We start from the raw sequence: 17,748 nt of genomic DNA on the forward strand, positions 1-17,748 counted from the left end.
AAAACCAAACATGGCATGTTTTCACTTGTAAGTGGGAGCTAAACAACATGTACTCATGAATATAAAGATGGCAACAATAGACACTGGGGACTACTAGAGGAGGAAGGTAGGGAAAAGGGGAAGGGTTGAAACACTGTTGGGTACCTTGCTCAGTACCTGGATGACAGGATCATTGGTACCCAAATCTCAATATCACACAATATACTCAGGTAACAAACCTGTACAGGTGCCCCCTGAAGCTAAAATAAAAGTTGAAAAAAATAAAAATAAAACTTGCCTAATAAAAGTCATCATTAAATACTTTATTTTCAATTGGTAAATACTTCCAGTATTCTATGTAATTAATAAAATGCTGAAAATCAGTTAAATCCACAAGAAAATAACACTCAAAATAGACTTTCAAGATTAAAAAAAAAATGGTCGGTTTGTCTTTAAGCCTTTCATATGTGTATTTCAAGGTAGATATGTTTTAAAAACAAACTACAGCTAATAACTTACCAATAATCACTTATAAAACAAATGGAAATTTTTCTTTCAAACACCAGAAATAAGAATATTCAGCTATCTAGGTAAACAACCAGCCCAATAAGTCCCATGAGTATGGTGATTTACTTAGTTCTCTAGACAAGAATTCTATACTGTATTTACAGGGTTAAAAGTCCTTTTCCTAAAATATCTCAAGATTTTTATGCTAAAAGCATGTCTTGCTTTTATGTTTTAGTTACATTAAATAGAGTATTTATCAGAATTATAGTAAAATGTTCAAGTATAAAGCACAAGAAGGAAGCTAAAAATCCCCATTCAAACAAGGATGGGACAAATACACACACATTGAAAACAATCTTTCAAAGAATAAATACATAGCAAAATGTGTTAAGTCAAAGAAAAGCACATTACTATAACAATTTTGTATGAGAAAGTATAAAGTAAATATTTATGTTTAAATATATATATATATATATATATATACACATATATATATGAAAGAAATGTATATGCCCAACTTTTACTAATTATTACTCCGGCTTGATGTGATTACACATGATTTTGGAATTCATCTTGGTATTTTACCACCTTTAAATTCTTTTTGGACATTTAACAGGTATTAACTTTTTTAGTAATGTTGGGTTTAACAGTTAATGGTTTAACAATTTCAAAACAAAGGGAAAAAGAAATGACTCGTATTCAAAATTCCTGTCCTACCATTTTTCATACTTAAGAAATTCCTAAACACTGTCACTCAAATACAGTAAGATAATCGTGTAAAAATTGTCCTGCCTTAGATGCATTCTTAAGCACTTAGACTTTAAACACTATAACCAAAACACTGGCAATGCCCCAAAGTAAATGAAGAGAAGCACAAAGCAGATGCCAGGTTTTATGCATGCTTGTAGCTCCAGATCTAATGGACAGTGAAAACAGATACTGTAAAACACTGATTTGGCTGAAGTATTAATCAATTAAATGTCGTAATAAAAGACTGTGTCAAAAATTCAATCCAGAGCTACATTCCTCTCCTTATATGAAGACACTATCAAATATTTTAAAATCTATTTATTTCATGTAAAGTGTAATACTGTCAAAATGGTGCTCAGAGTATTCCAGACATAATTATTTTCACTGTAAAAAACTAAATTTTCCAGTAAAGTTATGACTAGGAGTAAAATAAAGTTTCTAAATTCCAAATTATCATGTTAACTTTCAGCAACATTAGGCCATCAGATACTATAGTTGAATAAAAGAAAACATTGTTTAAATAAGAGGAAAACATTTGTTTTGGAAAAAGAGCAAAGCAACATATTGAATTAAGATACTAGGAAACAGACTTTTAAGTATTCAGCTCAGTAAATCTAATTTTCAATTTTAGCTTCTGACTTCCAACAAACAGCAAAGATTTAAATAACAGTACTGTAGCATATTTAATATTCTACCTTTGAGTATTTATTTCAAATATCAATGTAGCAGGAAATATATAAGTTTTCAACCTAGACTTTCTTTGAACAGACCAACTTGATACATTTTCTGTTAGCGTATATACATACAAAAAATACTAAGGTTTAAAATTAACTTGGCCAATCAGAAGCTGCATTCTATATTTTGATGCATTATACATATGAATGCAAGACACATCTCAGATTGGTCTCTGTTAAATGCAAAATATTTCATCCATTTTTATGCTCAACCATTGTAGCTAAATACTTAATTTCCTTATTTCCATTTGGGAAATAAATTTCCATTTGGGAAAGAGACATTTTGAATGTAGATGCCTTTGACATTGGGCCTCCCCAAACATTATTTTATGATTTTCTATCACATTATTCTTTGTTGCTTGTCTTAGTAATGTTCATCACAGCACTTTTTAAATTGTCAGCACACTAACTCTGCAAATTACTTATTTTTCTAACTAGTCACATTTATCTCCCCACCCCCAACACTTCCACAGTGTTCTTACAAATCCTTCTGTCATCTCACTTAACCTCCGATCTTCCTAAATACACCAACTTATTCTGCCTTGTTAGGGAAAAGGGCATGTTCTGCAGCTTGTTCAGAGAAGTCTGATTTTGACTGCCATGTAGCCACTTCAGAAAGGAATAATTGTGATTTCAGTGTCACAATGTAAAGGACCACTGTCTTTATATTGCTTGGATGTAAAGTGCATTGAATGTATCACAGAAAATGTTTTCAGTGTCCAAGCTGCAAGCATTCCCACTTCCTCAGTGAACAAGAAAAATCCCCAATCTGCCCCATTTAGGGGCCCAGGACTCCCTGGGAGTCTCTAGGCTTTACCTGCTACACTAGGGGGACGTAGACATCTCTTTACAACTTGGGTAAAGAGTAAGGAGAAAAGAGTCTTACATCAGGTCAATGGCTCCATTAGTTTTTGAGATAGTTTTGGGAAAACTGATAATTACGAGATTTCTTCACAGCCAAGCGGAAGCTGGAGTATTAATCACATTACTATCTCATGCCATTGGATAATTATTTAAAAGATTATTATTATACTTCACTCTGAGTTCTGGCAAACTTCTTTAACTGCCCGAGGTTTTTTCTTTTTAAATTTGTTTGCTTTAAATGTAAGTCTCCAGTTTCTTGATGTAAATAGGATTGCACCCAATTGAAGAAACATTTTGAGGTTAGTGTCAAATGTTTCTTCTAACTTGTTAAAATAAAAATTCAGAAGGCTAAAATTTTAAAGAAATCCATGGGAAAAATAGCCGCTGTGTTACTCTATAAGACCATGGCATTGACATAACCACTTATGCTTTAAGTATCTAAAAAGGCTAAAGACAGAACTTCTTCTGATTTCCCAGTCCCTAAATACTGGCTCTCAATATATACTTTTTGAATTAATGCATAATAAAAATAATTACAGTTTATGACAAACACATCTTAATACATGTGTTAAATAGCATGAATTATTTCTTCTAGGTGTGTTAAATAATTTCTTGAGAAAAAATCAACAATCGTGTATAACAGAGAACTTAAAATAAAAAGATGTAATCCTCACCAAATGGAAAAATTCCCAATTGATCTTGCCTAGTAAATCAGCCATGCACATCAAACAACTGGAGTATGTATTTTACCCCTATAGATTTTAAGATATATAATTCTTTCACTGACAATTCAAAAAAAGGAAACTGAAACAAAGAAGCTAAGTAATTTGGCAGAACTGTGAACAAAAATCTGAAAATTTTCCAGTTAACAACCTATAGAACTGAAAGAGGTTAGGACAAATATGTCTTAATTAAATGGGAATAAAGAGTTGCCCAAAAAATAGAGCCAAAACTTCACTAAAAGAAGAAACTGTAATCTGTGAGTCACAGAAAAATGTAACAGAAACAGGCTTAAACATAAAGCAATATACGGCTCATGTAATTGGAGGTTCCAAGTTAGGGAGGACTTGAGAGTTGACTAACCCGCTGGCTCTGACACCATGTTCCTGAGATTACCAGGACCTGTATCTCTTGTCAGGTTGGAAGTGACATGGCTGCCATGGATCGAAGCTTCACAGCAACAGAACAACACTGAAAGAAAACTTCTCCCATAAGATGAAAAGATCTTTCCCAGAAGGCCTCAGCAAATCTCTCCCTGAGCACATTTGGCACAAACTGAAACACACAACAATTCCCAATCACTGTCACAGGAAACTAAACATTAATAACAGATGAAGGACCACCCAGAGTCACCCTGGCAGGTGAGTAGTCACATGCACTGAACCATACAGGCTTCATGTTGAAGGGAGAGAGAATCTGAACACAAAAGGAAGGAGGAAGGGGACAAGGGGTGTGAGGTAAACAACACTGTAGGAAAACAGACCCTATAGGCCAACCCTGTATTTCTAGACTGAAATGCATGCCTCAGAGGCTGACAGTTGGCTTTTAGAAGTCTCTAATCAAACTGCAAACCTAAAAGCGGAATTCCTGGCAAATGTCTGCTCCACTCCTGCTCATATACTTAGTCTCAGTGACTAAGATGAGCTCATGTGTTAGAAAGCAGCATGTGCTTCATTGAGGAGCTGTTCACCATATACACATATAACTGGCCTGATTTATCAGAGCAGTAGTGAATGAATTTATACCTTTTCTATGATCACTCAAATAGTTGAGGGCAGTTAGCAGGCTCCCTCTGAACCCTCTCTTCTCAATTGTAGTCCCAGGTTCCTCAGTCTTAACATTAGGTACTTCTATTTCTAAGTAAGTCAACCAAGAGCTTTGTAAACTTCCCATTTAAAGGGTGAGCTATTTAGAACACCTCATTATCCACCATAATAGGGTCATTTTTGAACTGGTATTCAGTGGTCACACTAAGCTAGCAGTCTAAAAAATCAACTTCTATCCCTGTTATCAATTAAAAACTATGAGATTCTTCAACTTTTACACACATATATGCATATTTAAGATCGTTAGGCTATTAGAGTCATCTCAAACCGTATTATTTTGCAGTCTTTCTCGTCTGTAGTTAAGTATTGTATAAATATGTGTACTTCAATTGTAACATATTTTTGGTTGAGATTAATGAAGAGATGATTTCTGAACATGCTTCTGTGTTATCTCACTCCTCTGATTAAAGTCTGCAAAAGGAATCTTTCTTCTTTATTGCTAAGGAAATGTCACTTAATCCTTCAAAACTGATTCATAACATCAAAAGAAGGAAAGCTAAAAAGAGAAATTAAAAAGTTAAAAGAGTAAATATTAAGTTTAGTAATCCTGCCGCCATTCTATAAGTGAATTTTCCATATTCATATGATAGGGTAAATATACTTTCTTTTTAAATGTGATATTAAGTACTTAAAAGACTTTTAAAAGCTATAATTTAAAAGCCTAAGCTTAAGGAAACTGAATATTCTTATTCACTAAAAATGCATCAATAAATACAAAGGGTTTATATAGAATTTGGAACAAGTACCTCATAAAAGTGTGATAAACATCAGTTTGATTCCAAAAAAGTCCACAAAGTCTTGTTGGATTCACAATGTGGCTAATTAGTAATATAAAGTGAGTTTAGGTCCTGGAAATAGGAGAACCAGCATGGAAAATTAAGAGTCTGGCATATGGTTACTCACATTAAATTGCTGAATAGAATATATCTCTTGGTGAAACTATCAAGTAACCAAATAGTTGCTTGTTTAAGGTTCAGTGGTCATTTGTCAGTACTGAGCAGTGTCCTGACTGTTGGCCTATTTTTTTGTTTCTGGTTGTTTTTTTTTTTCTCCCCTTAAATCATGAGATCTTAGGTGTTCAGCTGCTTTTCTCTTCATAACTTTCCACTTTATTTCTTGAGATCTTTCCTAAGACAGAGACACCTTCCCTCATCCTCCCTATGTTTTCAAATAAGCACCCACCTCCCATTTTATAGAACCTACTGTTGTTAATCATTAAGAAGTAGGCAACAAACATGATACTTGATAACCTACACAGATGTTACTAAGGTTCTGGAATCCTGGAAAGTTCTGAACAACTGTCGTTGTACTTTAGTTTACACCTTCCTTGCCTGTCTGTATGTGAAAGCTCTGATATCCTTTCTTACCACCCACATTCAATTGTTAAAGAAAAATCCATCTTCTGTTTCAGAAAACTACATCTCCCTATACTCCTCAGCAGTGCCTATTTCCTGAACACCTCACTGAATGGCCAAAAGATAAAAGTGGTCTTTTGACATAATCATCCTCCTCCCTTCCACACTTCTCTCACATTCCTCTCTCCCTGGCTCCATGTCTCATACCACCACAAGCCCTTCCTGGACTATGCAGACATGTTTGCTTAAATGCCTCAGGGCTGCTGCTACAAGAGACAAGAACAAAAGTGACATATTTGTGCGATACATCATAGTTCAAAATATTACCATATACTCTATAATTTCGTTTGATCCTCCTCCTAACTCAGTGTGGTGGGTAGAACAGGTAGCTGACTTTGTAAATATGAGAACTGAGGGTGAGACAGGTTAAAATTAGAAAAACCTAAATTCAAACTGCCAGTACCCTGTGCTCTGCCACATGGCACTCTACAATACTGCTTTAGTGAAGCTGATTTCAGCTAGGTATTAGGGAAGCACAATCTGAATCAACCCACACAGGTACTGGTGACTGACACTAGCACTCATGGGCATTGCATTTTTAAAAGAGGATGTTTTATAGCTTAAGTAGTTTTCCATTTGGTATAATTTTAGGTATTATAAAGTTATTGTGATTTGTAAGTTACATAAGTGAAAAAACAGATGTATATGAAAAAAAACAATGGCCCCATGCCCCTAGGCCATAGATATGCCTATATAAATGCTTCAAAAGAAGCTAATGTGAGAAAAAATTGGTAGAACTGGGTCCAGAAATGTAACATATGGTGAAAGGCATACTGTAAAGATGAAAGTGCTCATTGACTGTTACTTTGAATTACATTTTTTAGCTCTAAGTAAAGCATTATTGTGATCTCAGATTTTATTGGCTTTTTCCCTCCAACCAAACTTAAAATTTTACACACATATCAAACTTTTTTTTTATGGTTTACTCTTCATTGTACTCAAATGCTTAGCTAAATAATACCATAAAGCTTGATCATTTCTTTCCAACTTCTGATGAAACCTGTGTGTCACAATTGTGCACAACAAGCAAAGAAGTTTCAGGCAAATGTACACACTCCTCCACATATATACATCTGTGCACAGATTCTCTCATCGAATGTACATACACACACATACCCATACACGCTACAGCTGTCAACCAACTAAATTGCAGAAGGCACGTATTTGACATAACCATCATCAAGATGACTGTTAATTTAAGTTACTATCTCTCAACACTATTTGCCTTTGCTATAGTAAGGTCACAAACACATTGATTCTAAAATTATTCTCTGGGGCTGAAACATGCCCACAAACTGTCTCCTAATAAAATATTTAAAAGAGACAACATAGTTTGGTGGAAGAAAAAGGTGAACAATTAGTAATCTTCCATTCTAGTTTCCACTCTATCACTGACTAAAATTAAACATAATTATGAAACACCAAACTAGAGGTAAGAAGTCTATGGGTTAAAAAATATTTTCGACAATCATCCCAGTCCTAAAACAGCACACAGGATACTTGGGGAGACAAAACTAAGACTTAAAAAGTTAAACAACAAAATTCTTAAGAACTCCCAGGTGGTAAGGGGTGAATGTTGCTAGGCCAATAACATTTGAAAAAAAGACCACTTAATCATTTCTATAAAATTTCAGAGCACAGAGAATTTACTTAGATTGAGATGATTTACAAGTGTTGACTGAAAAAAAAAATACAGTTTGACCTGGATCTTGAATAATCCCTAAGAACTGAACAGCAGGAATAGATACATTTTTTTACATGTATATAGTACTTTGTAATTTCCATTGTATTTTCACCCACACTTTCTCAACCTTCCCAATAACACTCTGTGAAAGATATCATTTATCACTCTCATTTTACCAATGGAAAAACTGGAATTCCCAGCGGTTGAATGACATACTCAAAACCTCAAAGCATATATTCATTCACTGACTCCGTAATTATTTGAACATCTAGGAAATGCCAGGCACTGTTGCAGGCACTGGGAATCCAACAGTGAATAAAACAAAGACCCTCTCTCCTCATGGAGCTAAAACTGAATAATACAAAATTCAACATAAACTGATGTTATCAGCATCCAAGGGAGGAAATGCAGAAATGGACTCAGGAATGAAATCAGCCACAGACATGGCATCCTCTAACCTCTTCCTGGGTCAGATATATCCTTTTTTGAAAGGATGAGTTTAATCCATGTGACTGTTGAGGTCTTGTTTGGATCCATGATTCTATCATTTTGTAATTCTATAAGCAGAGAGGAATCTTGAAAATTCTAAGATAAAATTTCGTGACCAAGGTAATTCATTTGTTCTTCAGGGGCTTCTGCATTTATTTCTGAAACAGTCTCCAAACTTCTATGAGCTTTTGTGCTTGTATAACATCAACTCCCATGAACCAAAGTAAGACTTTTTGAAGTAAAAACAAAACATATCATATCCCAATTTCTTAAAAATTGTGGCTTTAAAATAGGTGATTTACCTTGCAATGGAAATCTTACTAATAAAATGAGGGTTCAGAAATGATATAAATCAGGACCTTTTAAAAAAAAGTTTAACTTATTTTAGCATTCTACTCCTCCAGAAAACACAATATACTTCATAAATTGTTCAACTGCAGACTGAAAAGGTTACATACTTCATCAACACCACCCATTAATCTTTCAGCCAGCGTATAGGAAGGTGGGAAGAAATCTAAATTTAAAAATAAAATTAAAAGAGGAGTTTTATAAATGCAAAGAATTTCTTTTAGCCTTTATTAGAAGGCACACAAACATACAGGGAAATATATGTTAACTCTAGCTTTATTCCCCATGCCTGAGCCTGTGAGTTGTACTAAAAATATAGCAAAAATTATTTTTGAATAAAGTAGAACCGAATACTTCATCCTGTTCAGGAAGTAGCTCCTGTGAGCTGGTTTCTAGGTAACTGTGGACCCACTAGAGGGCAACAGAGTGTTCAGAAAGCAATTTGGCTTAAGGATAGAGAGCCTGGTTTTAGGTCACTAGTTCACGCAGCATTGCGCAAACCAGTCTCCATTTTAAAATCATATTAGATCTCTGAATGCTCCTTATGTTACCAAATAGCATCTTCTGATAAAAGGATTCTCATTTCCAGTTTAATCATACAGGCATTTTCATTTCTCAAATAATATATTAATCCAAATGTTCTGTCATTATCAAGTATCTTCTTATTAAACTAATTTATCATTTTAGTAACTTTAAATAATTGGTATAAGTTTTGTTTAAAAAGCAGCTAAAATGTGCAGTAAAATGGTTTCTTTGATGTTTAAATACTTAAAAACATCTAATGGTAACATCAAAACACATAGGTTAAAAATACTGTAATAGCACTACTATAGTATCAATAATGTAACAGCTAACACTTGAATCCTTAGTATATGCAATATTTAATATTTTATATAGTTTACCTATCTAGTTTTCCTATATCAACCCTGTAAGAATATTACATTCATTTTATAAACAGGGAAACCAAGGCTAGAGAGAAGAAGAAACTTGCCCAAGGACACATAAGACATAATAAACTGAACTGAAATTTTAACATTTGAGTACCAGATATTGCATATGATCCAGTGAGCAATTCACTTGGAAGCTCTGAAGACCACTGGCTTCTCTCCAAACTGAGCCCCTATGATAGGCAAAATTTAGTCAAGAACGGAAGCATCTTTCCATGTTACTTTACTACATAATATAGTATTACTTTTGTATATTTAATGAAACCATGGCAGTAATTCAGTTTATATAATAGAAGTTATAGACTGCCATATTTTTATGTTATATTGCAGTTGTCCTCTACAACAAAGCCAAAAATTATGGCAATCAACAAGGAAAATAATCATTTAAAAAGCTTAATACTCAGAAGTTCACATGCTCAGCTAAAAAAAAAAAAAAAAACACTTAGGAAGGGAACATTAAGCTTTGCAGTGGTTTACTAAGCATCAGTCTTCAGACTTCTTAGGACCTGTACATACTGCAGTGAAAAACTGGTAAGTGAACAAGGCTGTTTGGTGTTTGGCTGTTACTTTAAAATAATTTCTACACTATGGAAGACAACAGCATAATGAGATATATAAAGATTAAGTCTCAAAGAGTGAAGGCTCACCCAATAAACTGAGAATCATTTGTGACAGACTTTGGGAGGAACGCAAAGAACAAGGAACCCATCTGAACTACAAGGCATTTCAAGTCAATATGAAATCTGAGAATACTAACATCACTTTAAAAGTTTAAAATGGGAAAAGAGGCAGAGTATGTATTAGTATCCTAATGCTGCTGTAGCAAGTTACCACAAAAGTAGTGGCTTGAAACATCACAAATTAATTATCTTATAGTTCTGGAGGTAAGAAATCTGAAATGAGTCTCACTGGGCTAAAATCAAGGTGTCAGCAGGACTGTGTTCTCTCTGAAGGCTTTAGAAGAGGATCTATTCCCTTACCATTTCCAGTGTCTAGAGGTCACCTACATTCTTCACGGGTGGCACCTTCTTCCATCTTCACAGCTGGTATTGGCTGGGTGCGTCTTTCTCACATCTCTCTCATACTGACTCTCCTGCATTCTTCATTCATTTATAAGGATGTTTGTGACTACACTGGGTCCACCCAAATAATCCAGAATAATCTCTCAATTTTAAGATTGTTAATCACATCTGCAAAGCCCCCGTGCCATGTAACATTCACATTCACAGGTTGTAGAGATTAGGGCATAGACATCTTTGGGAGCCATTATTCTGCCTACTGAAAACAGCACAGTCTATACTTGGTTCAAGAAAGTAGGTATTGGAATACAAATTTGTTTTTCTTTGTAACTGCGTATGGCGATTAGACTTCAAGTGCAGTCTGCAGAGTCCAGCTGAAATTAAACTGTATCTGAGCTGAGTAATCTGGGTCCTAGCAAAAAGACGATGCAAGAGAAAGCAACAGAGGTGCAGTTGACAAGACTGATAACAAACTAAATGCAGGCTATAGGCAAACAGGGTTGAAGTATACTAAATATGTATGGCATATTAATTCTGAATTAATTTATTTATAATTAATAAATATTTTACTCAATTGTTTTGTTATACTTAACAGTTTTGTCTGTTACCAACCTTTTCTTAGCAATGGTGAGGACTATGTAAAAGCAAAATTCATGTTAATATATAACTGATGAATTTTCATAATAGAAATTATAGATACCATCACCAAACTGCTTGACACATCAGAGAAGAAAAGAAGTAAGATTACAGAAATTTAAATTCTAGGTTCCAGAGTCTGATTGTGCTATTTACCACCTGTGTGATCTTGGGCAAGTTACTTAAAATTTCTTTAATTTTTTTGGAAATTAAAAATAGGGATAACACTAGCTCTTGTCTTCAGGATTGCTTTAAAATAAAATAGAATGCATAAGGGCCAAAGACATTCCAGACCATTGTTAGTGCTCAATGATTAGGTTGTTACTTTGGGTCAACTAAGTTGGTAGCCTTTAGCAACCAGAGAAGAGACATTAACGTAAAGTTACAATTCTTAGATATTTATCTCAAAGAACGTGAATCATCAGATTGATAGACAAACTGAAGAATCTTGAGAATAACTGTCACAACCAGATAATTATTAAGTTTTAGCACAAAATTTTATACAGTTATCATAACATGCAACATTTCAAATTTGTTTCAATAATACTTTGGACATCCAAAGTTGTTCCAATAATACTTTGACATATTATAGGATAGAAAGAGTGTAACACAGTGAAGACTTGGTCCTCATGGAAGCTTTACTGGAAAAGCAAGTATAAAGAAACAAATGGAACTAAAGCTCCTAGAGACACCATGAATGTACCAAGCACTATAATAGAGGTAAAACCAAAGACAAATCAATTTAGTCACAGGTTTTAAAAGTCATTTCTTAAGAACACTGGCTGAACTTTGCTAGATTCTTCTCTAATTTTAAATAGAATGTCATTTAACCTCTAGTTTCTACCTTCACTGAAGTATATGGGATGGTGTTTTCATACACTAAATGGCCCAGCCTTCCCTGCTTTCTAAGTTTGTTTTTCCGGCCTGATCCTTTGCAACTAGAGACTAACAGTTCCTTAATGCAACTTCTCACCTGAAATGAGAATCTTTCCTAGGATGTGAGATATTTTGGCTTTATCACAATGATTATGTGCATCTATCCATGCCTCTTTGAACTTTCTATCCATATTTTAAATGCCAAAGATTATTAGGTAGCCAATTTGCAAACAGGTGAACTGTTATTTTGTCTAATCTCAATATTGCCTCAAAGGATCCTGGGTGAGACTGATATGTCATTAAACATCCACAAAGCATCATTTATAGTTACTTCCTAATCTAAACTGACAAAAAGTATGGTAGAATATAGTTTGGCAGGACTTCCTTTCCACACTAGACATATGGGCTATAAGGAAATTTTAAGATTACCAAGTGAATGTCAGAAAAATACGTAATTCTTTTTTTCACTTACATTTTTTTAAAAGGAAGAAATGGCAGCACATTTTTTTTCTGGCAAACCAAAAGTACAAATCCTCATAAACGCTGCAGAACAATACCATTTAGGCATCATATAGAAATACTGAAGTACATTAAGAGAATGGTCAAAGCTGAGCCCAAGCAGTACTAACCCTTGGCTAGGATTTTAACTGATTATCTCACCTTTTTACCTTATTTAGTAATGGTAGTAGAGCCCCATTAAAACAGAGATGACATATAATGAAGCTGTTTCTGTGTCCAGTAAGTAGATTATGGTTATAAACTTCAAAGCTGAGATAGTTTTAAAGAATGTTTCAAATGTAAGAGCTCTAAAGGACAAATTATTTCCCTAGGCACTGTTCAAGGACTCATCCTTCCAGTAATGAGGTACTAGATGAAGTCGGGATGAGACATTTTCTTCTGGCCCTTCCTAAACTTGCCATTTTTGGCCTTTCATTTTAATGCTTTGGACACCAGTGAAATTTAAGACAGGAACTGCCTTCTACATTACTCAACAATTCAAATATCTAGATTATTTCAAAGAAAGAAGATGATCCCTAGGGAAGAAGCAGAAAGAGAAACGGGGAGGGGGGGAGGGGAAGAAGTAAAAACCCTTCTTCAGGGTTCTGAAGGTTAATAATACATTATTTACCCTTTTATTCACCCTGAAACCAACTAAGTAATCAGGAAGTACATATCAAAATTATATACAAGAATCAAGTACAGAAATTCAAATTTTCTTTTGCACTCATTAATTCAGTAAGTATTCTTTGAGAATCAAGTTTGTGTAAGATGCTATACCAGATACTATTAACATAAAGAAACATACAAAATAAAAATCTCCCAGTCCATGTCCACTAGGAGCTTAGACATTATTTAGGGAGATAACTAGGTTTATCTAGCTATCTAGTTATTTCTCTAAGTAGACTATAAAACCTAGTTAGTTATCTCCCTAAATAGACTGTAAAATCACTAATAACAACATAAAGCAAAACAGGTTTGAATTACAAAATAAAATATGAAAAGCAAATGTATAAAATGTCTGCAAAGATTAATATAAGTTTGAACAGTCTGAAAAGTTATTACGGAAATAGAAAAATATAAATTTTACCTGAGTTTAACAAATCACTTATTTATATTCCAGTCCAGTTAGGTAAAACACACACATACCCGAGATTACAGGGAAAATACAGAGAGAAACATGTTTACAAATATAAATTAGCCTAATACAAACAGCACTGAAGATGAACGACAGAAGAAACTTTGAAAGCAAGATCTCTCTGACAGAGTTGAAGTTCAGTTTTGGAAAACACATTAGCCATTTATGACAGGAGCTCAACGTGTAGTATTAAACGTGTCTCACCAGCAATAATCCTGTGTACTGCAGTGAAACAGTACACTTTCACGCCTTCCCCTGTGTAGTCTCAGAAGAAAAATCTCATTAAAACAACATATTTGCCACTGGATTATTCCCAAATGGGTGGCAGAACATGATCAAACTTTTTGGATTATTCAATTTAGTGTCTTTTACTGGAGCAATGAAAACAAGACTATCTCTCAAGATAGTTGCTTGCCAGCTACTTTAAGAAAAATCTTCACCGTAATTCTTCATGAAACTTTCTGCCCCACTGTATTCTCTACTTTGAAACACATTCACACCTCAGACATTTAGTTGAATATTTAGCAAGGGCCAGGAATAAACTACAGAGCCAGCAATGACAATGATAACTCCAATAGCCACATGTATGACATTAATTTATTAAGACATATCAGGAGCTCTTGGGAATGAAGTGTCTGCTAATTAGGCTAACATATATAGATTCCCAAACCTTAACGAATTTTTTCCAAACATCTGATGAAGAACTTTGATTTATGGGCTGTCCAGGTAAAACCTGAACAGATGGTATCTTTTAATAATAATTGACACATGAGCTTTGTTAAGGATTTCAGTCTGGTGAAAACATGCAGCTCTGTAGAGGAAAACAAAGAGGCACATTTTTAGAGTTATCTACCTTGTCTTTATCTTCAACAACATCTGCCAAGACATCATCTGGATCCAGGATTCCTCCATCTGTATATTCTAAGTGATGAATCTTCACCCAGTAACCAGGACCCTATGGTAGAACAAACAACAAGTTTCATGACCCAATCTATGTTTAAAAGTTAAATACATGTTAATTTTAAGAGACATAAATTGACTTGTTAAGAATATGCTCTAGTAACAAATTTTTTAAACACCAAAAACAAATGTTATTAATTTGGAAAAATATTTGGCATTTTTGTTGTTTAAATTAAATCTGAGAATCAAAGTATACATATTTCATCAATTTTCCTGGAAGGTAAGCTGCAATGCAAAAATAAACTGCTTGAAAAACATATTCAGGGAATTTTTATAACCTACAACTCAGGTAATTCCAAGAATAGTCTGGAAAAGAAAGATCTTCTTGAGGATACTTTCTGAAACTAGGAATAAAAGTCCAAACAGATTCCAAAGCCATAGGAAAAAAAAACCCCAAAGGCAGAATCTGTGATGATAATTGCTATCACTACAAAATACATAAACGGAATGGGTAACTACCAACCTCTTCACCTTTTTAAATCTCCATGCTCAGCATGCAACCTCACTCTGAGATATGCAATGCTGTACAGAGCATGAGCTCCAGCCTTGCTTGCCATTTCCTGCGGCATGGCAGCAACTCAAACTGTGTTCAGAGTTGAAAGGGGAATTCACGAGTTGGGGTAGTAATTTAAGAGATTTTCAACTATTGCTTTTTCAAAAATACTTACTTTTAAAATCTGCTTATTCTCAATCTAGAATTTAGAATTGAATAATCTAGCTCATTCAGTTACTTATGTACTGCCTATTTCCAGGAGAGCTATGAAAGTGAACTATTATAGCAATGAGACGAGAACACGAACCAATGAAGGAAGTGAAGAAAAACATTAGTAAGGTTTTACCAGAATATCCAAGCTATAATCAATTTGGTTTGTGAGTCTTAGAAAGCCCCTCAAAGTGGGAAACTTTTGAGCTATAATACACTTGGTATCCGATAAAGGAACGGATACCAGTTTGTTAAAAAAGAAAGATGGAAATTCTTCTAGGATAAAGCTCTAAGCCTTTACCATACGAACCTTTATTAAGGATAATAACTAATGTAACCCACAGAATTCAATTTCAATTTCATAAAAGCTAATAGAAATGATTGTCATACAGTCTTCTCTTTAGCTGACCCCTGATGAAAGGTAACGGCACACTATTAAATAATAATTTTTTAAGGTATCTATTTGGAGAGCTACTAAAATGTGACCCAAGTACATAGCTTCCCAGTAATACAACTTGGTAAAGTGATAGGCTTTAAAAAATCTAAAGGAATTCTCCTTAGTCTTTCGGCATTTCAAAATTAAATTTTCCATTGAGTATTTAATTCCAAGTAAAATAAAAGGAGTTTTGTTTACTTCTAATACTGAGTTTATAGGCACAAACACCTAACAATTTACTAGGAAACTTTAAATGCCTGACTCTGTGGCACAGATTGAGATCTCAAAGATATGAGCAGTGGGAATATAATCAGGTAAGAAAAGCACAGACTCTCATTCAGATTCTTTAACCAGAGATCTTTGCCAACCCGAAGTAATTGTGCTGTAAAAGATGACCCAAGCATAATAGGCCAGATTTCAAAAAGGGAGGATCCCAGCATACAGAAAACTATGTAATGGCCACTGGACTAGAGAGCTCTCCCCTAGCAATATTTGGGAATTAAATCTTTTTTGTTATGGCCATGCTACAAGCAACATATTTCTCCAAATCCACCCAAGACTTCTGACTGAAATATAGACTATTAGGTTTTCCTTGTAAAAAAAAAAAAAAAAAAACAGCCTGCTTATAAAAAGAGTTCAATTTAATTAATTTATAGAAACTTCCATTGAGTTGTTTTTATGATATATTACCGCTCTGTAGATGAAATCTGTTGATTTTAACCATGTTTATAAAAAGTAATGTAAAGAGTTTTTTTTATATTGTATTTGTACTTAAAAGCAGGCATCTATTAGTTATCTGCTTTTTTCTCATGTTCAGTTTGTAAAAGCAGATCACCTAAGACAGAGGTAAATAATTATCCTCCACAACGGCAGTAAGTTAAAGTACACCTTTCGTCCTGCCTAGAGATAGAAACACAGAAAGAAGAAACCCAAGGAGTCCTAATTTAAAATGACAGTAATTCAAAAAATAGCAAGAGATAGGATTTGATCAGTGGCAAAGGGAATCATCAAACAAACAAACAGCAGCAAGATGGGGTTGTTACGTCACATCTGTTCCTCCCTCATGCACACTCCTGGGACCCAGACATTGTGGAAAACAAGACACAGGAGTTGCAACTAAGACATGGTTCTCTAATTTGATTCAAAAGAGTTCAGAACTAAATCAGGTAAAAAAATATCTTGATAGATTTTGGAATTATATATTTGACCAAAATATTTTAAGTGGAAAACATGGTGTCAGAATATGGAAAGACTGCAATTTGAACTCTCTGTTCCACATTGATACTGCCATTTTATACAGTCCAAAGAAGAAAAGAGTGTGCTAATGATGGACACACACCTACACCTAACCCTGAACAAAAACAGACAAGCTATAGGAAATCAGTCTCAGGGTTAATATTTTACACATCTGGCGGGGGGAGTCAATAAACCATAGTTCATACCAACTGTGATTTTGTCCCCATGATATTTTGGCCATGGTACTATCGATCACTTAAAAATGTACATAAGCAACCTACAGCCATCGTAAGATCATACATTTATCCTGACTCCTTTATGCGTGTAAAAATTTCAACGATTATATCGCAGTCAATATTTTGCATTTCATTTACTTGGTTTTACTGCCATCGGAATAAAACTTATCTGATAAGAAAAGGTGTTCACATACGTGTTCTGGTTCATACCATCACTGACAAAAGTTTACTGTACTTTTTTTGATTATGACATTTAACTTGCCTTTATATTGCACAAATATCTGTGTACACATAACTTTTAAATTATTTTGAAAATATCTCTAATATATGTGTTCATTTTGCTGTGTAATATCTTATTACGTATACTCCTAGGATCATTAAGGTATTGAAAAATAATGTTATAATTATGTTTTCTCCACTTCTGACATTATCGTTATCTGTTTGTAACATAATAGTTAATTTAAGTG

At 34.2% G+C, this 17,748-nt stretch overlaps 1 protein-coding gene across 2 annotated transcripts in view; it reads right to left on the reverse strand.

Annotated features, from left to right (window-relative positions):
• The window catches only part of PARD3B (par-3 family cell polarity regulator beta), a 1,134,301-nt gene that overhangs the window by 977,815 nt on the left and 138,738 nt on the right, over positions 1–17,748 (reverse strand). For both annotated transcript variants that reach the window (XM_064373118.1, XM_012446125.2), the window contains exon 2: positions 14,564–14,665. In XM_064373118.1, the coding sequence (XP_064229188.1) occupies positions 14,564–14,665 (102 nt within the window). The remainder of the gene's footprint in view (positions 1–14,563; positions 14,666–17,748) is intronic.

The sequence above is a fragment of the Aotus nancymaae genome, unplaced genomic scaffold (assembly GCF_030222135.1).
Source record: "Aotus nancymaae isolate 86718 unplaced genomic scaffold, 86718_ANA_hifiasm-v0.15.2.pri h1tg000008l, whole genome shotgun sequence".
NCBI classification, from domain to species: Eukaryota; Metazoa; Chordata; class Mammalia; order Primates; family Aotidae; genus Aotus; species Aotus nancymaae.